The sequence below is a fragment of the Lepus europaeus genome, chromosome 7 (assembly GCF_033115175.1).
Source record: "Lepus europaeus isolate LE1 chromosome 7, mLepTim1.pri, whole genome shotgun sequence".
In the NCBI taxonomy this organism is placed as follows: Eukaryota; Metazoa; Chordata; class Mammalia; order Lagomorpha; family Leporidae; genus Lepus; species Lepus europaeus.
In genome coordinates, this window is record NC_084833.1 from 19,432,867 (window position 1) to 19,453,956 (window position 21,090).

The window sequence follows — 21,090 nt, forward strand, 5'->3', positions numbered from 1 at the left end:
TCTGGTGCTCGCCGCAGCCCGCCCCACGAGGTGAGCACTGGTTTCTCCATCTTCTGTGTGCGGGTACTGAGGCACAGAGAGGTTGCCTGGCGCACACAGTCACACAGCAAACCCTTGGCAGGCTGGCCCCACCCCGATCTGCTGTGTGAGGTGGGGCGGCAGCCACCTTCCCAGACCTTGGTGAGGGTCTGAGGATGCTCCTGGAGATGTCCAGCCGTCTATCACCCTGCCACCCCCACCCTCTGCCCCTGCCCCTTTCTGGAACCATGGGGAGGCTTCAGCTGGAATTCAGCGGGGAGAATTCAGAGATGGGCTCCCACGCAAGCTGACTTGCCCGGGGCCTCAGAAGGTGATCACTGGGTCTCAGGTGGGGAGGTCAGAGGGTCAGCCAGCCAAACACCTGCCCCTTCCCGGGATGACCCAACAGGCCCAGGAGCTGCCAGCCTGGGTCACCCTGAGCCCTAATGGCAGGGCTGGGACTCCCCGCAGGCCACCGCCGCAGCCCGGGGCCGCTGATCACAAGATCACTCATGGTCCATCCCTGATCTCCTCCACGCACTGGGAGAGCTGGGGCACCTGTTTGCCTTGTCCCCAACCAGTCCCTTGGTGTCCATGTGGCCTGCCCTGGGAGCTGCTCAGTCCGGGGCGCTCTACAGGGGGTCTCCCTCCTCCTGGCCGCGGGCGCCTAGGGAGCAGGTGGGCGCGGGTCCTTCAGCAAACCAAGCCATCGCTCCCCAGGGCCACCCTGGACCCCGCTCCCCAGGAGGGACCACTGAGAAGTAAAGGGGTGGGGCGGGGCTTGGCTACTGGCACCCAAAGGTGGTGGGCTGCGGGCAGGGGGCCTCGAGTCCCGCCCTGGCGCTGGCAGAGGACGCGTGGGTCCCGGGCCGGACTTCGGGGGCGGGGGCATCGGCAGTACCAAGGGGGAAGCAGGGCACTGGCACCGGGGCCGGCGCGCGGCCTGCATCCTAGCCCGCAGGCCGCCCAGCCGGGGGGCGTGGCTCCGCGACCCTCCGCTCCGCGGTGGGCGGGGGCTGGCACCGGCGGCCGCCTGCGGAGCGGGTGTCCCGAGCGCGGCGCGGGGCGCGGGAGGGCGCGCGGCGAAGGGGTGGGGAGGGGCAGGGGGCGGGCGGCAGCCGAGGGGCGGGCGGCTCTGGGGGTGGAGTCGGGGCCGCAGCGCCCGCTGCTCGCTCGGCGCTGAAGCCGCCGCCGCTGCTGCTGCTCTCGGCTCGGGGACCCGAGGCGGGCGCTCCGCGAGGCTCCGGCGCCTGCGGCTGCTGCTCTGCTCCCGCGCCCGGGGCTGCGAGGCCCTGGGCCCCTGGCCCCGGCTGCCATCACCCCTCGGGTCCCCGCGTCCCGGTCCCCGGAGGACGAACTCGGCTGCTCGAGCCGCCCGGGGCTCGCGCCCCCAGGCCATGAAGAGGGGCCCGTGAGGGGCGCGCGGAGGCGCAGGAAGAGCAGGGAGGCGGGAGGCCGAGGAGGAGGGCGCGGGAGGCGGAGGATGCCGCCGCCGCCGCCGCCGCCGCCGCCCGCGGGCCCCCGGCGAGCCTGACTCCGGACCCGAGGATGGAGCCGGCGCTGGGCGCCGCAGCGGCTCCCGGCGCGCCCCCGACCAGGTATCTGCCGGCCCGCCGGGCCCCGGGGCGGGCGGGCGCGGACTCCGCCGCAGCTGCCGGGAGGGGCGCGGGCGCGGGGGGAGCCGCCCCTCGGCTCGGGGACGGTCGCCAGCGGCGGTGTGCCGAGGGCGGGGGCGGGGGCCGGCGGCGTGCTGGCCTGGGCGCAGGCGGGGCTGCCGGGGCCGGTGGCCGGAGCGCCCCGCGATCGTCGCGGATGCCGCCCCCCGCCCCCGCGCGCCGCTGTGGGGAGGGCGGCAAAGTTGAGAGGCGCGGCGCTCCCTGGGCCGCCGAGCGCACTCGGGAGCTGCCTCGGGCTCACCGTCCCATAATCTGCCCGGCTCGGGCTGCCCAGGCGCCTCCAGACCCCGAGCCCGCACCAACTTTCCCAACCCGGGCTGCACCGGCAGGCGGGGGACCGCCCCCTGCTCCGGGCCCTGTCCCCGCATCCGCACCCACCGCGCGGCCAGGATCCGGGCTCCTGTGGGGCCGGGACCGCTGGATGGCGCAGAGCCCCCCGCGGGAAGCCCGAGCGACCCTCCTCCCGCTGTCCTGTGGGTAGGATCGGGGGAGGGGGGCAGCTCCTCCCAGGCTCCAGGGACCCACGCTTGCCTTCGCAGTCAAGCTCAGAGTAGGGGGGTGCTAGGGCTTCAAAGGCCAAGCTGCCCGAGAAAGCAGAGAGAGAGGCCGGGGTCCGCTCAGGCGGTGCCTGGGCCGGATCGCAGTGCCCCCGTGTGCCCCTGCCCCCTAGCTGGCTGCCCTTCGGCGGTGCGGCTGCCTCAGCTCCGCGCTGGCTTCTTCCAGGCCGGCTTGAAATGCCCTAGGAAGGGCCGACCCCGGAGTCCAGGAGCCCAAGGAAGAGCTCAGACCACTAACCCGCAGGTGGAGGCTGGGGTCGGGTGGGGGGCTGTCCAGTCTAGAAGGGAAATCCACCCCAGTGTTTCCTGGGGGCCCTGGCATGGGCGCGCGGGCAGCCCCCTGGCTGGGAAGGTGGTGTTTTGGCAAAGCCACGGGAACCGGTAGGTGTTAGGAGCAAGCAGGTGGGACGGAGGGGGCCGCAGCAGCCTGCAGGGATCCCTCCACCCTGGGCAGGCTCAGGTGGAAGGCGTACCTGGGCGGCCAGTGCGCAGCCAGTGACACGCACAGGCGTCACCATGACCCTGTTTCTCTTCCAAAGCGCTTTTCGGCGTCATGACTCACACACACCGGATTCGCCAGGGAGGTATCAAGCTTCCCACCTATTCTGTTCCTCACCCTCTTGGGTCTTCAGGGAGCTGCTGGGGAAAGGAGGGGGTGGACTTGCCCTTGGCCTTGAGACCGCTGCGGGAGGCCAGAAGCCCAGCACTGCAAACTTTCCTTTCGCTGCCGCGTTCCTTGCTCCTGGCTGCTCCTGGTGGGTCAAGGACCAAGGGTGGCCCCGCCACGGAGTGGGGGTGGGGAGGGGAGGGAAGAGAGGCCCTCTCTGGTGCTTATCCTCAGCCCTGCACAGCCCCCCGCTAGAATCCGTCTCTCCCTCTTTGAGCCGTAGGTGCAGAGGCTTTGGCTAGAGATTTCTTCCTGGGCCTCTAAAGTCAAGTTCATCCCACAGACAGCTCCCCCAGCCCCCAGCCCCAGCCCCAAGAGCTTCTCTGCTCTGTGTAGGCCCCTTGAGGAAGAGGGGTGTAGATCCCCCTGCCCACCCCATCCCCCATTCCAGCCCAGAGGGCCCCAGCTCCAGAGGCAGGGGTGTTGATGGCACTGACATTGGTGGGGAGGGTGTCAGGTATGGGAGGGGCCCATCTGTTAGAGGGGAGGGAGGTGGGCAGGTGCTAGGCTAGGCCCTCACCCAAGGGTTTGTGACCCCACCCCCAGTTCCCCAGGCCCCCTCCCTCGCCCCCTGTGAGCCTCTCTTCACTTTCCCAACTCCGCTCTGCATCCGAGTGGGGAGGGAGCATTGATATTCATAATCTGGTTCAGAGAAGGTCCCGAAGCCCTGAGTCACTGTATGGTTGCCATGGAAACAGACTTGTTCGGAGCACTCCGTGTAGCTCTGCGATGGGGTGGGGTGGGGGTGGGGGAACCATATAGTACAATCCGGCTCCACAAGTGCGGCAGAGTGAGAAGAGGTGCCACGGGCCGGGCTCTTGGCTCCCTCCGCCCCCCCCCCCCCACTCCCGCCAGAGCACCCCCCTCAGAACCCGGGCCCAGCAGCCCCTGCGGCCCTCTGCAGGCTGCCGCTCCTCCTGCTGCCTGGGTGCCAAGGCTCCCGGGCGCCTCCGTTTCCTCCTCTGTCAAGTGGGGAGCAGGCGAGTGCCCAGCTTGCACTGCTGTGAAGGTCAAGTTCATTACTGTTGGGAACAGCAGCAAGTGGTTCGCTTCACGCCCTCCTTGTTAAAGGATTGGAAGAAACTCCCTTGTGTGTTCACGTGTCCTGGCCACCACCCTCCCGGCCCAGCAGGTGGTCCCGCCACCCTCCTGGGCTGCTCTACCCTTCAGCCCCTTCCCCAGCCAGCCACCCGTTTCTTCCCACTGAGTATCTCTGTCTGGTTGCCAGGGCCCCGCAGGGCGCCAGGTAGCCCTGCCTCTTACCCAGAGCTCACTCGTCCACAAGCCTTAAGGGAGCAAAGCACCAGGTCCCGGTGGCCAGGTGGCTATCCTGCCTCTGCCTTCTGCCCTGGAGCCTCTTGGGTGGAGATGGGGTCCCCCCTGATGGACAGAAGGGGGTGGGGAGGGACGGCCCATCTCCCCAGATCCTGCAGACGCTGGTTCACCTGCCTGGAGAAGCAGCTGCCTCCGGTGGGTGATCAGCCAATGCACCATTAAGAACTCCCCCAAAGGCTGACAGACCTTTCCTTCCCCCCAGGTCAGAACCTCTACTGGCCAAGAGCTGCCAGAGGGCCCTGCTCCCTTGGGCAGGCTTAGGGCTGAGCCCATCACCAGCTCACTGCTAGTGCCCAGCCCAGCCGGCTGGGGCCGGAGCAGGGCTTTCCCCAGGGAGATTGGGGAGTGGGGGCAGTGATGGCTCAGCGCCCCACCTGCTGTCAGTCTCCCGCCAAGGGTCTTTCCCACTCTCCCTGCACCGCTTTGGCTGTCCTCATTGGTGCTGGGAACACCTTCCGATTTAATATCCTCTGCAAATTTCATTTATGGGCTGTTTACTCCCTTGCTTGGGATCGTTAATGAAGATGTTGGGTGAGATGGGACCCAGGCCTGGGGCTCAGCCACCCTGCCCCCACTCTGGGACTCATCCCTGCCCACGCCTTCCCTCTGGGGGTCCCACCTCCGAGCCTGACTCCCCCACACCCCTGGGGACCTGCCCCCTTCTGCTTTCAAGACTCCCGACAAGCGCTTAGGGCCAAGTCTGTTTGAATTAATTTTGTAAGATTACTCGAGGCGCTGTATCAACTGCTCTACTAAAAATCAAGATATATCACCCTGCCTGCATTTCCTTCATCCGCCAGTCTTGTAATTCTATCAAGAAAGCTATCACGTTTGTCAGGCATGATTTGTTCTTTATAAATCCCCACGGTGCCGCGCAGGGGCACGGGCGCCCGAGTTGTTCTAAACATTTAGAGATTCCCTCTGCAAGGCGCCTCCAACTCCGGTTTCTGGGGCCCCTGCCCCTCTCTGGGGTCTCGGCTGGTATCTGCTGGTGGTTTCGGAGCACCTAGCCCCGCTGAGTCCCTGCGGGGTGCTGGGGACCACAAGCTGGGGACAGCCTGGTGCTGTCCCACAGGGCTCGTGCCCAGCAGGTGTAAATGCACAGGTCCCAGTGTGGGAGTGATTGCCCAGCGAGCGCCAGCACCATACTAAGGGCTGTATGTGTGTGGTCTCCTTGAAGCCTCTCGCCTGCCCTGGGAGGTGGGGGTGCCCTCCCCTTGCCTGGGTGCCTGCCACTCAGAGAGGGCGGGGCTTCCTGGGACTGGGCGTGGCCACACTGGGCTCAGCTATTTCAGGTGTCTGTACAGGGCCAGCAGCACCCCACGGGAGGTGCTGCAGAGGACTTAGGGGTCAGAGTGGGGAAAGAAAGGGGGAAGCCTCAGGGAAATGCTCTGGCTCGCTGAGGACTGAACACCCAGTGCCTTGTGACCGGGACTCAGTTCTGTGCCCTGGCCCTGCCGAGCAGGGTGAGCAAGCCACTGACCCCTCTGGGCCCTGGGCCCTCACCGTACCCAGGCTCATGATGCGGGACAGGTGGACGCCTCAGCGTCATGGGGGCCATGTGCCCGATGGGTGGGGCTGCGGCTCTCTGTGAGACATCACCCTCGGGAGGAAGGGGTGACAGGGTGAGTGCCGGTGCAGGGGACCAGCGGTGGGCTAGTGATGAGCTCTGGGGTAGAGAGCAGGGGCCCCTTATCTGGGTTCTGAGCCCAGCGCTGTGCCCCAGGGTAGCTACTCTCATGGCAGGTGGTAGCCAACACCTGCTTTGATGTCTTCTTGGCTGCATGGCGTTTGGGTGTAGCTGGCTCCTGGGTCATAAAGCCCCTCCGACGTCCCTCGGCCTGCCTCGCCCAGGCCCCAGGTCCCTGAGTGGGACAGACAGTATTGGGGCTCTTACTGGTCAGGGTAAGACCTGCCGTGAGGGTCTTCGATCCTGCCCTCCAGCTGGGGAGGGGGCCTCCAGGGAAGCGGGGGCTGGCACAGGCCCTTGGAGGGGCCAGGGGGACCCTACCCTCAGGAACTTGATGAGCCACTGTCTAGGAAGGCAACCTCTGATCTCTCCGGGGGCACCTGTTCCAGCAGCCCCCCAACCCACGTGGGTTTTTATTTGTTTACTTATTTAGTTTATGAAAGAGAGAGAGAGAGAGAGAGAGAGGTTTGGTTCACTTCCCAGATGCTTTCAACAGCCAGGGCCAGGTTGAAGCCTGGAGCCAGGAACCCACCCCAGGTCTTCCTTGTGAGTGGGGGGATCCCAGCCCCTTGAGCCATCCCCTGCCGCCCCCTTGGGCATGAGTTAACCGGAGGCTGGGATCGGGAACAGAGTGAGGACTTCCCTAGGCAGTGTGGGTGACCCTAGTGGCAGCTTACCCCTTGTCTCACATGCCTGCCCCTCCACCCCCACCCCAGCCCTCTGAGTCCCATGGGGCCAGCTGGGGCTCCTGCAGGTGGCCGGAGATGGAGACAGCTGGCTCCTTCCCCCAGCGGCTCAGCCACAGCTGATGTTTTCCCATCCTGGAAGCTAGGAGGATGGACGAGGCCCCGGTGTCCAGGGGGTGGGGCCTCGGCTGTGGCTGTGGCTGTGGCTGCGGGGTGGGTGGTGGTGGTGAGGGGGAGACAGGAAACCGGGGCTTTTCCGCCCAGCATCGGGGCAGGAGCGTCCCGCCTACCGCAGGCCAGGCTGAGACAGAGAACCAGGGCCTGTGACTCATCTCTCCCTGAGAGGAGCCGGGCACACTGGGGCCTTGTGCGGGGGCCAGCAGGTCAGACACTCGCCCCCGCGCCAGGGGCGGGGCAGACGGGGGGGGGGGCAGGACAGGGAGGGTCTCCAGCACACAGCAGGGAGTGGCCCCAGTGGAGGAGGCTGTGGCATGGGTTTTAGCTTCTCCAAACACTGTCAGGGCTGGTATGGCCTGTTGGGGGCCTCCAGCAACCTCTGTACCCCCTCCCCCCCAGGGACACTTGAACCCAGTGCCTGTGGGTAATGTCCCAGGGATGCTTGAGAGACCCAGGGGGTGTCCCCGGGGCCATCACGCGTGGACACTGGAGACAGCAGAGCTTGGAGAGGCGGCTGGCAGCTGTGCTGATGGCCAAGCCGCTGAAACGGGCACTGGGTGCTGGTCTTGGAAATCGTGCCTGGGAGAAGTCGGCGCCCCCTGCAGGCGCCCGAGGGAGGCCCTGGTCCGTGGGGTCTGGGGCTGGGCTCTGAGGTTCCGCAAAGGCAGGTTCTGCTGGGGATGGGCCGGCCACCTCCCAGTGCTTCAAGGTGAGGGGAGCGTGACCCTGGAGAGAAGTTCCAGGCTCCCCTGGGGGCCGACCACATCACATCATCCCTCCCCCGCCCCCCCAGAAGGATGCTCTGGGGTACAGCCCCACGAAGTCTGTCCTGGGTTTTAGTGGGTGTGACCTCTTGGGGGCACAGCCCACAGTGGGATGCACACAGGGCTCTCCAAGAGACCCCTTGGAACTGCTGGGCTGGACGGAGTGTCCGGCACAGCCACGCCTCTCTGGAGCAGATGCTGCTTCCTCCCAGCACCGGTCCCATCTGCACCCTGTGGTGCACCTGCACAGGTGGCCCGGTTCAAGGGCAAAGGCAGGGACAGCGGCCCTTGGGGCTTTGGAAATGGGGGAGGGGATGGCTCACCAGCTGGGCCCTGGGGACAGGATGGGGGTGCAGTGAGGTGCTAGGGCCTCATCCTGTGATCGGCCACCCCTTCAGCTCTCGGGTGGGGTGGCTTCTCAGTGTCCCCAAAGTTCATTAACTCCACTGACTCCAAAAGCCAGAATGAGCGGCCCCTCCCTCCTGGGCCTGGCCCCGAGGTGGCTGACGCACAGGTGTATGTACGCATATAGGTTCACGCCCCCTCTGAGCTCAGGAGGGTGCAGGCCGGCACCCGGGGCGTCTGGCCCTTTCTAAGTAAACATCAGTCATCCTGCATCTTGGCTGGTGGTTCCTGGCCTGACCCGCTTGGTTCCGCGATGTCCCCGGGCAGGCACGAGGCCCAGCACGATGCCGCGGCGAAGCCTCTGGGACGGAAGGGATGCCCATGCCTTGGCGTCAGAGCTCCAGGAAGCTTCTAGATCATGCGTGTAAAATCGTGGCCGACAGCGTCTTCGGGGAAGAGGGTTTGTGTTTCTAAGGAGACTGTGGCCTGGAAAACGAAAGGAGCCACAGCCCCGGGCCGCGTGGGATTTTTCAGGAGGCCAGGGGCGCCCCGGGCAGAAGGCAGAGCCCCTGGGCTCCTGGGCCTCGCGGGGAGGGCGGGGAGCAGCCGCAGACGGGGAGGGGGTGCACGCACGGTGGGGACAGAGATGCCCAGCTCTGGTTTTTTCCTGGATGACCCGGGTTTCCTGTGCCCAGGAGGGTCCCCTGTGTGCCATGAGGGTGGCTCTGACCGACGGGAAGAGGGAGCATGGGGACTTCTGGGATTCAGGCTTCTCTGTGCTCAGCTCTCAGGTCCCTGGACCCATGGAGAAACCCAGGCCCCCAGAGGCCAGGGGCCTGGTCCGAGGTGGCCAGCCCTGGGAGAGGCAGAGGTCTTGGGCTGTTCGGCCGACGGGGCCCTGGAGGCGGCGAGGCCTCCTGTTGCTGCTTGCTGCAGCTGAACCGGGGTAGGGGGTGGGGGTGGCGCAGGGCAGCGCCCTGGGCCTCACATCTCACCGCATCTGGCAACCTCACTTCCCACGGGCCAGGGTCCGCGCAGCAGGGATGCGCGGCGAGGAGGCTGCGCTGCCAGAGACGGCCACTGGAGGGCAGCAGGAAGGCCACTGCAGTGGCTCAGCCGAGGACGCTGGCCCTGGGGACAGAGGGCGGGAGGAAGGGGGTGGGGTAGACTTCACTGTTCGATTCAGGCCCCGTGGGCTGCGGGGTGGCTTGGCGCGAGCGCTTCCCCCAGGCAAGATGCAAGGCGAGGCTATGAATTGGCTGCTGAGTGGTAGCAACTAATTAGTCCTCACAGCGCCCTCGTTAAAATTCTCCCTCTTTTGCATGGGAGGCAGGAGCCCAGGTCCCACAGCTGGGAACTGCTTGGACGGGGATGCTCAGGGCTGGTCCCAGAGCCCAAGTGTCAACCACGAGCGCACCACATCTGGAAGCTTATGGGAAATGGAATTGAAAGTTAAGTTTGTGTCTTTTCTGAAACCCACGCCCAGGAGAGAGCTTCAGACAGTGCATGGAGATTGAGAATGAGGAAAAAACCATGCACGGACTTCAGAAGAACTTTGTGCACCAAAATGCACGAACCTTTTCATTCCGTTTCCCCCCTGCAGAGTGTTTGAAGCCCCCTCATAGCTGGGGAATCACCCAGGGGTACTCGCCTGCTGAGTGCCACAGCCAGGGGCCAGGGCTCCGGCCTGAGCTCCCAGCTCTGAATCACAGCTTCCGATATGGGCGAGGCCCACCTTGGGGCTAGGCCTTGCATTTGGCCTCTGCTGCGGTTCGACCTTGCTCCACGTTATCTCCCCTGTCTTCCAGCCGAAACGACAGAGTCTGGGCTCCTGCGTCCAGGGCCAGAGGTGGAGGGAGGCCGTGCCAGGGGCTGCTGGATGTCCTGGGAGGGACTCTGGGGGCCTTCCAGGCCATTGAGGACTTCTGTGGCCAAGGGTCCCTAGGGAACAAGAGGACCTGGCCTGGGCGCCTCTGGTTTCCAGGGCAGACGCCGGCCGCATACTAAGGACGCTTGGCCAGCCCTGGGCCCGGCTCTGCCAGGCTGGCAGGAGAGCAGGGCGATTTCCAGGGGAGCCTGCCTTCCCCCATCCTCCCATTCCCACGCCCTGCCCTGCCCTCCCCTGGCCTTTGCCCAGCCCTGTCCTTGGTGCCCAGGCTGAAGCCGCTGAAGCCGAGTCTCGTTGTCCGGGGGTTTCCACGCTCAGTGACTCCTGACTCACAGTCAAGCAACAGCCCCAGTGCGGCCTTCACTTTGGGTGGAGGTGGAGCGGACCAGGCAGCGAGATGCCGCTTTGCAAAGAAAGTCCAGTTCCTGGGAACTGGAATCCTCGCGTCACAGCGAAGACTCCTTAGGGGTCCTGTGTCCTGCTCTGGTGGGGCGGGGAGGAGGGGGACATGAGTGTATTTGGGGGCTGGATCCGTATTTCCTAGCACGCTGCCAGGGCTGGACTCCTGGCTCCACCCTTCCCCTGAGAGCTGAGCTGTGGAGAAGTTACTTAACTTGCAGCAACCTCAGACTCCTTATCTGTAAAATGGGGCTGCGACAGCATCGAGCTCCTGGGGTGGGCGTGAGGCCCAGACGAGCGAATGCATGCATGTGCAGGCCGTGCACGCCCAGCAGGCACCTGCCGGCCAGCTAGGGGATGTCCATGAGTGAACAGGCACTGGTACTGATGGCCGCTCCTGTTTCCTGAAAGGATGTCAGATCTGTCCCGGGCACTTGGGCAGATCAGCGGCGGGAGTGGGTCAGGTCCGAGCGGACAGGGCTTTCTCCCTGCGCACCTTCCCCAGCACCATCGACAGGTTCCTCAGACTCCAAACGGTGCCCCTGGGAGACCTGATGCCGCTTCCTAGGTCTCTAGGCGGAGTCTTGCATTTTAAACAGCACATCCGGGCCCCAGAACTGTGGCAGGCCCACTGCCAGCTCAGCCCAGGCCCTGTGCCCCCCTCTTCCCGCTGAGCTGATGGTGTGGGGATCTGGCCCAGAGGGACTCTGGCGTCCGCCCTGGCCTGCTTGCTTCTGCACACTACCTTAGTGCTTGTGCCTCGGTTTACCCCATCTGAACAATGGGAGTGCGGACCATGACCTCCCAGTGGGGGTTGTAAGGTTGCTGGAAGTTGTGTGAGCTGAGCAGGGGGTAACTTGTTTCACCCCTCAAAGACGCAGGCCAGACAGCCACGTGTGGCAAGAATACTCACAAAGCACATGAGCACATGCCTGGGCCAGAGGGCGTGGGGCGGGGGCGGGCGTGGCGTCTTGGCACAGGTGGGCTGGGGACATGATCTGAATGCATGGGTGAAGGCCAAGTACATTCTTCTTGCTAAAATGTTTTTGATGCCGTATTTATTTGAAAGGGAGAGAGAGAGAGAAAGAGAGAGAGAGAGAGAGAGAGAGAGAGAGAGAGAGATCTCCCATCCTCTGGTTCACTCCCCAAATGCCTGCAACAGTGGAGGCGGGGCCAAAGCTGGGAGCTGGGAACTCCGTGTGGGTTGCTCACGTGGGTGGCAGGGGCCCGGCCGCCTGAGCTGCCTCCAGGGGGCGCAGCAGCGGGAAGCTGGCGTCAGGAGTGGCGAGTCGGGGTTCCATCTTGAAGGCAGGTGTCCCAGGTGCGTCTTCACCGATGTGCCACACGGCTGCCCTTAGGCCAACTGCGTTTAAGGTGGGACAGAGCACAGGTGCTGGGGAACCTACCAGGTGCAGGTTAAAGCAGGCACGTGGGCTCAGGCTGGTTCTCACTGATTCCAGAACAGGCTTCCAGAAGTGCTGGGCTGTGCCCTTGGCGCTGTAACTTCCGCTGTGCCCCGCGTGCCAAGGCCGGGAATGCGCCCTGGTCCACTGCTGGCTTGAGTCTCAGGTAGCTGCACTCCTCTGCCGTGCGCCTGGAGGAAGACTGGCCCTCCAGAGCGGCCCGTGGACCCGCAGGCCCGAGGTGAGCCCCCCGTCCTTGCCCACTCCGCCAGCCCTCCCCTGGCGGGTGGGGTGGGGGAGGATCTCTCAGCAAGTTGAATATTGAAAGGCCGGGTTTCCTTCGCCGAGTTAGAATGTAGAGGCCATCTGGGCTGTGCTCGGGCCCCCACGGGCCCTGGCGTGAGCAGAGACCCTGCCCCGAGGAAGTACAGGGCTGGGTGGGGTAGACGAAGCGAGTTCAGGATGCGGGGCCTGGACCGCGGGGTGGGAGCTGGCACTGGGTTAGCTGGGGCTGTGGAGTCAGTTCCACGCTGGGTGGCTGGGTGAGCGGGCTCTCACTGCCCGGCTCTGGGCGGGGAGTGGAAGGGGGGCAGACCCTGGGGCAGAGAGAGCCCAGCCTCACCCTGGAGACGCCACCTCTCCCTCTGTCTCCCACAGACTGCTGGCTGTGACGCTGCCCTCAGGCTGGAACCAGTGGCCAGGCCCAGAGACGACGCTGGTGGCTGGGGACCCGCTGGCTCAGAGCGCTCCCTCTTAGTAAGTGGCTGACTCGCCTGTGTTAGCTGAGTGGCCCCCCCTGGGGCATGGCAGGATGCTCAGGTTGCCCTGGGCCCTTGGCACCCCTTGCCCCCTCCTTCCCTGCCTTCCTGCTGTCTCTCTCATCCCCCAGAGGCAACAGGGGGTAGGGGTAGGGGCCCTTGAGCCAGACCCTTGAGGACTGGCCCTGTGACCGGGGCAGACCCTGGGTCCCGGGAAGGAAGGGTCCCCAGCATCCCTGCGCCAGGCCGGTGCAGGAGCCCAGGGGCCCGCGCCTGGAGTAGCACAGCTGGCAGAGATGAGCTGGTGCTGGCCGCTCCTCAGCCCATGGGGTGCAGGTCCTTCCTGCACAGGGGCCTGGGCCAGGTGCACCTCGTCCCTTCCTCTCCCTGGCGGTGGACAGGGGACAGAGGCTTGGCACTGCCGGTGCCAGCAGGTGGAGGGGGAAGGAGCCGCTGGCAGGGGCGGGGGGGAGGGCAGTCACAGTGCAGGACTGAGGTGTGGGGAGCTAGGCTTCCGTGCCTGGGTCCCCTCTAAGGGACTCAGAGCCTGTGAGTTAGGCCCTTGCAGCAAATGTAGGTAAAACCCCCCGCGGGAACAGGGCATCCGATGCGCAGCTTCCTGAGTGGTGGTCTCCCGCGGAAGCGGCCCAGGCGCCCCGGAGACCAGCGCTTGCCGGGGAGCGAGTGGGCGGCGCCCCGGCCGTTGCAGGCTCCTGACCGCAGCCACCTGTGCCCGCAGACCTCGCGCCGTGCAGAAGCAGCTCCATGAAGGTGCCCAGCCATGCAATGTTCTTGGAAGGCTGTCCTCCTCCTCGCCCTGGCCTCCATAGCCATCCAGTACACGGCCATCCGCACCTTCACTGCCAAGTCCTTCCACACGTGCCCGGGGCTGGCCGAGGCCGGGCTGGCCGAGCGGCTGTGCGAGGAAGGCCCCACCTTCCCCTACAACGCCTCCCGCAAGACCCACATCCTCATCCTGGCCACGACGCGCAGCGGCTCCTCCTTCGTGGGCCAGCTCTTCAACCAGCACCTGGACGTCTTCTACCTGTTCGAGCCCCTCTACCACGTGCAGAACACGCTCATCCCGCGCTTCACGCAGGGCAAGAGCGCGGCCGACCGGCGGGTCATGCTGGGAGCCAGCCGCGACCTGCTGCGCAGTCTCTACGACTGTGACCTCTACTTCCTGGAGAACTACATCAAGCCGCCGCCCGTCAACCACACCACCGACCGCATCTTCCGGCGCGGCGCCAGCCGCGTGCTCTGCTCGCGCCCCGTGTGCGAGCCCCCGGGCTCCCCGGACCAGGTCCTGGAGGAGGGCGACTGCGTGCGCAAGTGCGGGCTGCTCAACCTCACCGTGGCCGCCGAGGCCTGCCGCGAGCGCAGCCACGTGGCCATCAAGACCGTGCGCGTGCCCGAGGTGAGCGACCTGCGGGCTCTGGTCGAAGACCCGCGCCTGAACCTCAAGGTCATCCAGCTGGTGCGGGACCCGCGCGGCATCCTGGCGTCGCGCAGCGAGACCTTCCGCGACACCTACCGGCTGTGGCGCCTGTGGTACGGCACGGGCAGGCGGCCCTACAACCTGGACGTGACGCAGCTGACCACGGTGTGCGAGGACTTCTCCAACTCCGTGTCCACCGGCCTCACGCGGCCGCCCTGGCTCAAGGGCAAGTACATGCTGGTGCGCTACGAGGACCTGGCCCGGAACCCCATGAAGAAGACCGAGGAGATCTACGGCTTCCTGGGCATCCCCCTGGACGGCCACGTGGCCCGCTGGATCCAGAACAACACGCGGGGCGACCCCACGCTGGGCAAGCACAAGTACGGCACGGTGCGCAACTCGGCGGCCACGGCCGAGAAGTGGCGCTTCCGCCTCTCCTACGACATCGTGGCCTTCGCGCAGAACGCCTGCCGCCGCGTGCTGGCGCAGCTCGGCTACCGGGTGGCCGCCTCCGAGGAGGAGCTCAAGAACCCGGCCGTGAGCCTGGTGGAGGAGAGGGACTTCCGCCCGTTCTCGTGACGCGGGCCGCCGCGCCGCTAGCTGTTGCCTTATCCCCTCCCCGTCTGTCTCAGATTTGCACTACGTCACGGGCGGGGGCGGGGGCGGGGGCAGGGGGCAGTGGTCCCCGGGGCGCACGCGGGCCGCGGCCATGTTTACAAGCTCCCGCCTCTCCCCCCTCCCTCCCCCTCCCCCGTCCCTCTCTCCCCTCCCCCTCCCCTCCCCCGTCCCTCTCTCCCCTCCCCCTCCCTCTCCCCCTCCCTCTCTCCCTTCTCTTCCTCCCTCTCCTCCTCCCCCTCTCCCCTCCTCCTCTCCCTTTCCCCCCTCCGCCTTCCCCCTCTCCCCTCCCCCTCCCTCTCTCCCCTCCCCCTCCCTCTCTGCCCTTCTCCTCCTCCCCTCCCCTCTCCCCTCCCTCCCTCTCTCCCTTGCCCTCTCTCTCCCCCTCTCCTTCTCCCCCTTCCCCCTCTCCCTCCTCTCCCTCTCCCTCCCTCTCTCTCTCTCTCCCTCCTCCCTCTCTCCCTCTCTCTCCCCCTCCCTCTCTCCCTCCTCCCCCTCTACCCCTCCCTCCCTCTCTCTCCCTCCTCCCTCTCTTCCCCTCTCTCTCCCCCCTCTCTTTCCTCTCTCCCTCTCCTTCTCCCCTCCCCTCCTCCCCCCTCCCTCTCCCTCTCCCCCTCCCTCCCTCTCTCTCTCTCTCCTCCCTCTCTCCCTCTCTCTCTCTCCCTCTCTCTTTCCCCTTTCCCTCTCTTCCTCTCTCCCTCTCCTTCTCCCCTCACCCCTCCCTCTCTCCCTCTCTTTCCCTCTCCCCCTCCCTCTCTCCCTCTCCCCCTCCTCTCTCTCTCTCTTTCACACACACACACACATGTGCGCTGTCCCCACGTGAGGAGAGGCGCCAGGCGTGCACTGGGCCTGGGGACCGCACTTCTGCCCTGTCTTCCTTCTCCGAGGCCAGCCGATGCTAACGAAAGGCGCCAGGGCCCCCCTCCCTTAGGAGCCGCGGCCCCCACCCCCACGCCCGTGCCCCTCCCCCGCCTGCCCGCGCGCCCCCCACCCCCCGGCCGGCGGGTTTTTACTGTGAGGTGAACGTGGAACGTGTCCGTTGCTCCCAGTCTGTGGTGATGCCGTCTGTCTGAGTCTTGTGGCTGCCCCCCCACTCCGGGACCCGAGGAGGCTTACTGAATTTCTCATTGACCTTGGGGGTCCATCGGTGCCGATTCTTTGTGCCAAAAAGAAAAAGAGAAAAAAAAACAAAAAAACCGAGTGGGTCAGTTTGATAAATGAACATTGGAAATGCTTGATGTGTGTTTTCTGTAAATAAAAGTGCAATAATAATGATGGACGTTCTGAATGGGCGGGCGCGGGCCTGGGGTGCTCCTGGCTTTGGGGAGGAGGTGGGGGTGGGAGTTCACTGCCAAGTCTGCCCTTCAGAACTCGGGTCCTCCTCGTTGCCCTTGACCCTCACTTTGAGTCCTGACTTCCCCTTGGTCCACTCAGACCAGAGATCCTGCAGCCAGGGCCGTTGCACGAAATGCTTCGCGGTTGGTATGGATGCCAAATGGGGTGACCCAGGGTGAGGCCGAGGCAGGTCTAGAGGCCCTCGCTGTGCCTGGGGCCAGCATAGCTGGGGCTGGGGTGGCCCAGGGCAGTGGCTGTGTCAGCGGGGACTGGTGTCCTGGTGTCTACACTGGCGGGGTTTCTGCCGAGCTCCGGGCCTCTCTCAACCCCAGCGGGGTCCCGCCGAGAGCACAGCCTCCCAGCTCTTAGCAGGATGGTGGGCGTGCCCGGTGGCCCCGGTCAGTCGGAAGTAGGGCTTCCTGAGGAAATGTTACAGCAGAGCTTCCTCAAGCCAGCCTGTTTCCTTAATTTGTGGCTTTATTGTGGTCCAAACGCACGGCCCATAAAAAGTGCCATCCTAACCATTTCTGAGTGCACGGTTGGTTAAAGCCGGGACAAAGCCGTGCACCCATGGCCGCCGGCTGTCTCCTCGACTTCCTCTTGGATGCCTGGAGCTCTGCGTTCCCCCTCCCCCAGCCCCTGGCAGCCACCAGCCCACGGCGCCAAATACCCCCCCCCCCGCCCCCGCTCCTTAAGTGACATCCTCCAGTGTGGATACTTGTGTGCCCCGCGCACGTCACTTAGCGCCGAGTCCTGGGGGCCCTCTGTGTTGCAGCATGGCTCAGAATTTCCTTCCTTTTCAAAGCTGAGTACTATTCCGTTGTATGGATGGACCTAGCTTATCCATGCATCTCTTGCTGGACATGGGTCGCTTCCGTGTTGGGCAGCTGTGAGCACAGGTGCACAAGTGTCTCTTGGAGAACTCCCTGGTAAGCGGAGTTTCTGGGTGTGGGCGCTGGCAATCCTAGCTTTAGTTTCTTTGAGGAATTGCTGTCCTGTATCAGCAGCTGCAGCATTCGATGTTTCCACTCGCAGGTGCACAAGGTTCCAGCTTCCTGCATCCTTGCCAGCACCGTTCTCGTCTGTTTCCTTTTCCTTCCTTCCACGCCTCCCTTGACGGTTGTCCTCATGGGTACAAGGTAGAACAACAGGTGGTTTTCTTCTGTCCTTCCTTCATATGTGTGAGCTCTCTGGGCTGGGTATGGTGGCTCCCAGGGCCCTGGGTCTTTCTGCCATTGCTGCTCCATCTTTCTAAGGTGTTGCTCTTGGCTTTATGGTCCAGGATGGCTTGCCAGGCATTGAGAAGGAGGAAGATGAGAAAGTGGGGTGCACTGCCGTGTGTGAGCAGAACCCTAAACCTGTGATCGCTTGCACTCATGTCTCATTGGCCAGAATCTGGTCACATTGCTTAGCCGCAAGGGAGGCTGGGAAATGAAGTCTTTTATCTTGGGCAGGCTGATGAGTCTAAACCTCACCTCCCTGGCACCCATGTTTCTTTTCTGCAAAAGGGAGATGGTATGAGTCCCAGCATCCTGCATCACACTTTGGAAAAACCCTGGGCCTTTTCTTAGCCACTGGGTCATAGGAGCTGCTTCTCCAGCTGCTGGGGACAAAGTCAGCTGAGAGTTGGCTTTGTGGCTTCCACGTCTCAGCACCCTAACTGGCTGTCCTGGCTCCCAGGGAAGACCTGCTCCAACGGAGGCCACAGCAGCTGCCCCTTTCCCTGTTAAAGGGGGTGGTGTTGCTGCCCTCAGCTCCCAAGTAGCTCCTCTCCCATCCCCCTCTGACCCCTCTGCCTTGGGTTGGCCCTGAGCCACGGGCACACGTGTGTGCGTGTGTGTGTGTGCGCACCCATGGTGGCTTCGTGTTGGGACTGGACTTCTGGCCTAGTTGGGGAGGAGCCCCCCACCCCACCCCAGACCATCTTCTCCAGCCAAACGCCAAGGCAGTGCCCACAGGGTGTCCGTGCAGAGGCCGGGCTGAGCCTCGCACCACAAGGCCGCCACAGTGAACTGCGGGCTTGTTCCTCTTTGGGCCCCTGGTCTTGTGGCTTAGACGAACAAGCGAGGAGCTCCCTAAGTGGTGCCTGCCCTGAGTCCTGGGGAGGGTGGGACTGGCCCCGTGGGGAATGTGAGGGAGGCGCAGGTGCAAAGGGCACAGTGTGGAGAAGACAAGGGGGCGTTTGTAGCCAGGTAGGCTGTGGCGAGGGTGGTGTGGCCAAGGCCAAGCCCTCTCAAGCTGGGACACTTTGCTGTTTCACCAAGGGGAATTGAACCATCAAGGGGTTTATTTATAAGGGCCAAACCCACAAGACAGAATCACAAGCAAGAGGAAGGCTTGGCTGCTTTTAGTAGAAAGACCAAACTCTTATGGTGCTCTCGAAGTCCTGCTACGTGCTGGCCGCCTCCAGCCTCAGGCCTCGTCCTGTGCCCAGCTCCCGCCTGCCCCTCCCTCCCTGGTCGTCCTCCTTTCTTCGGAGTCCTTGACCTCGCTGGGCTCGGTCGCCGAGCAGCAGCCCCAGCTGTTCTCGCCGTTGGCTGCCGTCCTGCCACACGGATGCTCAGTGTAGCCCTGTGGTTCGCTGCGGTCACTGGGCCGCAGCTAGGGCCGAGGTATGCAGAGGGGCTGGAGGTCTGGAGCCTGTCCATCCATGCTGCCTCTTGGAACGGCCGTGGGAGGAAGCCCTGGGGAGCTTGCTGCAGAGTGGGAAGCCTGCAAGGTGGAGAAGCAGCCGCTGGGCCGCCAGTTCCCACTGCCATGAAGATGGCTGGGTGATGCCCAGCCAAGGGCGGCCACAGTCCTGCCCAGACCACCCGCGTGAGCCCAGTCTTGTTTCTGACCATAACACTGTGGCTTGAAAAGATGGTTGAAACATGATTGGTTTTCTTTTCTTTCCGATGTATGCATTTTATTTGAAAAGGGGGGGGTGGGGCAAGAGGGAGAGACCTTCTATCCGCTCATTCACTCCCCAAGTGCCTGCCACGGCCAGGGCTGGTCCAGGCCAATGACAGGAACCTGGAGCTCCATCGGAAAAAAAAATGGTTGTTTTAAGCCAGCCGCTCAGTTTTGGAATGACTTGTCACGCGACAAGACCTGAGAGGCCCACACGCCATTCTCTGCCCGTTTCTGGGCCTTTCCGTAGGCTTCCTGACACCGGGCTTGTGTCTGTTCACCTCTCTCCCTGGCCAATGTCTGCTCGTCCTTGGGTCTCAGCGTCGCTAGCAGCACTCCCTGGGTTTTAACCAGATGTGTTAGGTGATCCTGCTTATAGGCTCTATGTAGCAGATTGTGTAGCCCGTGTAGCCCAGTGATGCGCCCTGAAGACCCTGCATCCGTGTCTTTCATAGCAGTTAGTGCAGTTGTAAGCACAGCTGTTTTTTTTTTTTTTTTGGACAGGCAGAGTGGACAATGAGAGAGAGAGACAGAGAGAAAGGTCTTCCTTTTTGCCCTTGGTTCACCCTCCAATGGCCGCTGCGGCCAGTGTACCATGCTGATCTGAAGCCAGGAGCCAGGTGCTTCTCCTGGTCTCCCATGGGGTGCAGGGACCAAGGACTTGGGCCTTCCTCCATTGCACTCTCAGGCCACAGCAGAGAGCTGGCCTGGAAGAGGGGCAACCGGGACAGAATCCGGCGCCCTGACTGGGACTAGAACCAGGTGTGCCGGCGCCACAGGCGGAGGATTAGCCTGTTGAGCCGCAGCGCCGGCCGTAAGCACAGTTTTTATCACAGGCCCTGGCACATGATGGGTATCCAGTAAACACCGGTGGGGTGGGTCCAAGAACGCACAGAACAGGTGCGCCCCGTCTGACAACAGGGCTTCTTGGCCAGGGCCTGTGGAGGTGCTGGTGACTCCTAAGATGGCCAAGGCCTTTCCGGGCTGTTTCTGGCACGTCCTAGGAGGTGGAGCTGAGTGTCGCCCCAAGGATAGCTCTCCCACCCCGCGGTCAGCCGTGCTGGTTCCACGCCCCAGCATGGCTGCTCCCCTTTCTCCGTCCCGAGGCCCCCTGCGGCTCTGCCGGGCCGATTCTCAGAAGGAGAGGGGCAGGGAGTGGCCGTGTGCAGAACAGACCCTTCCGCTAGTCGCCCACCCCTTGAGCAGCTGTTTCCTGCCCACACACAGACACGGCTTTCTAGGCCGGAAGTGGTGGTCCGAGTCCCACGTAGGCAGCCAGTGGCCCTGTCCCCGGCCCCCCCAGCCCTTTTGTGTTGTGTGCAGGTGCTCAGGGCCTGGGGAGCGAGGGGAGTCACTTCCTGGCCTTGTCACCTGACTCAGGGCCCCTCGCACCCCATGGCTCTGGGTTCAGGTCCAGTCATTCCTCTGCGGTTTCCGCTGTTTGTGTGCCCCCACCTGGCCACCCTTGTTCTGCTCCTTGCCGGCAACAGGCACGCTGGGCTCCCAGCCTCACTTCCCTGGGATCCCGGGGAGCTCAGCGGGCCTGCTTCCTGTCATGCCAGAGGGTATTGTCCAGGAGCAAACCTGCCCTTCCTGGTGCATCCCCTCCCTGGGAACACCACTCGCCAGCAAGGGCTTCTCGCAGCCGGAACGCCTTTCCCTGTGGGGAAGGCGTAGATGTGCAGGAAGCACCTTCGCGCGGCCGGTGAGAAAGCACAGCAGCTCCGCTTCCGCCGGCTGGAGCCAAGTCCTCCCGGGCAGACCGCCCCGGCTCGGGCCACCAGGGAGACTACGCAGCCCTCGGCCGAGTGGTTGCTGGCGTGGGCTTTGGGTCTGTGTGTGGGTGCAGGGCGGGGGGATGAATGCTCAAGGTGGGGGTCCTGCTCAGGGCACACATGGGACACTGACTCAAGCCTTCCCTGAGCTCCAAGTGCTCCAGCAGAGCGTGGACTCTGCCCGCCCCACCCACCTCCGCTTCTGGGCTTTGCACCTGCTGATGTTTGTGATGCAGTCCGGCACGACTTGGGAGCCACTGTGAGAGAAATCAAAGTTCTGGATTCCAGGCTGCGACCACTTCGCCCCTTCTGGGCCTCCACGTCCTCCTCATGTGTAGAGTGTTAATTGTCCTAGAACACCTGGCTCTGGGGGCTACTACCAAAGCTGCATTCGGCCGTGTATTTCAGAGTTCATAGAACCGTGCTTGGCGCAATAGTACCTGTCAGGTGGGCAGTTAGCAATCAGCCTGTGTGTGAGAGGGGCCTGAGAAGTGCAGAGGCACGGAAGCTCCCTGTGGAAGCAGCCCGGTGTCTACACTTCAAAGTCCCGCCCAGACCTCATAACCGGCCAGAAGCGCCCAGCCCTCCCCCCAGGGAGAGCTCCCAGGAGAACTCTCTCTCCTCAGGACCCAGTGGGTTCCCTGGCCTGACACATCCTTCCTCCAAGAAGGC

At 64.1% G+C, this 21,090-nt stretch overlaps 2 protein-coding genes across 2 annotated transcripts in view; one reads left to right on the forward strand and one right to left on the reverse strand.

The window, feature by feature from the left end:
• The window catches only part of LOC133763696 (basic proline-rich protein-like), a 105,790-nt gene extending 102,984 nt beyond the window's left edge, over positions 1-2,806 (reverse strand). The window contains exons 1-3 of the mRNA XM_062197484.1: positions 2,725-2,806; positions 1,936-2,094; positions 920-1,856 (exon numbers count right to left, since the gene is read on the reverse strand). Of these exons, the coding sequence (XP_062053468.1) occupies positions 920-1,856; positions 1,936-2,094; positions 2,725-2,806 (1,178 nt within the window). The remainder of the gene's footprint in view (positions 1-919; positions 1,857-1,935; positions 2,095-2,724) is intronic.
• Positions 1,535-14,425, forward strand: CHST1 (carbohydrate sulfotransferase 1). The gene is made up of 4 exons (XM_062198021.1): positions 1,535-1,616; positions 11,663-11,846; positions 12,263-12,361; positions 13,103-14,425. The coding sequence occupies exon 4, from the start codon at positions 13,145-13,147 to the stop codon at positions 14,378-14,380; it is 1,236 nt and encodes a 411-aa protein (XP_062054005.1). The 5' UTR covers positions 1,535-1,616; positions 11,663-11,846; positions 12,263-12,361; positions 13,103-13,144; the 3' UTR covers positions 14,381-14,425.
• The last annotated feature ends 6,665 nt before the right edge of the window (positions 14,426-21,090 follow it).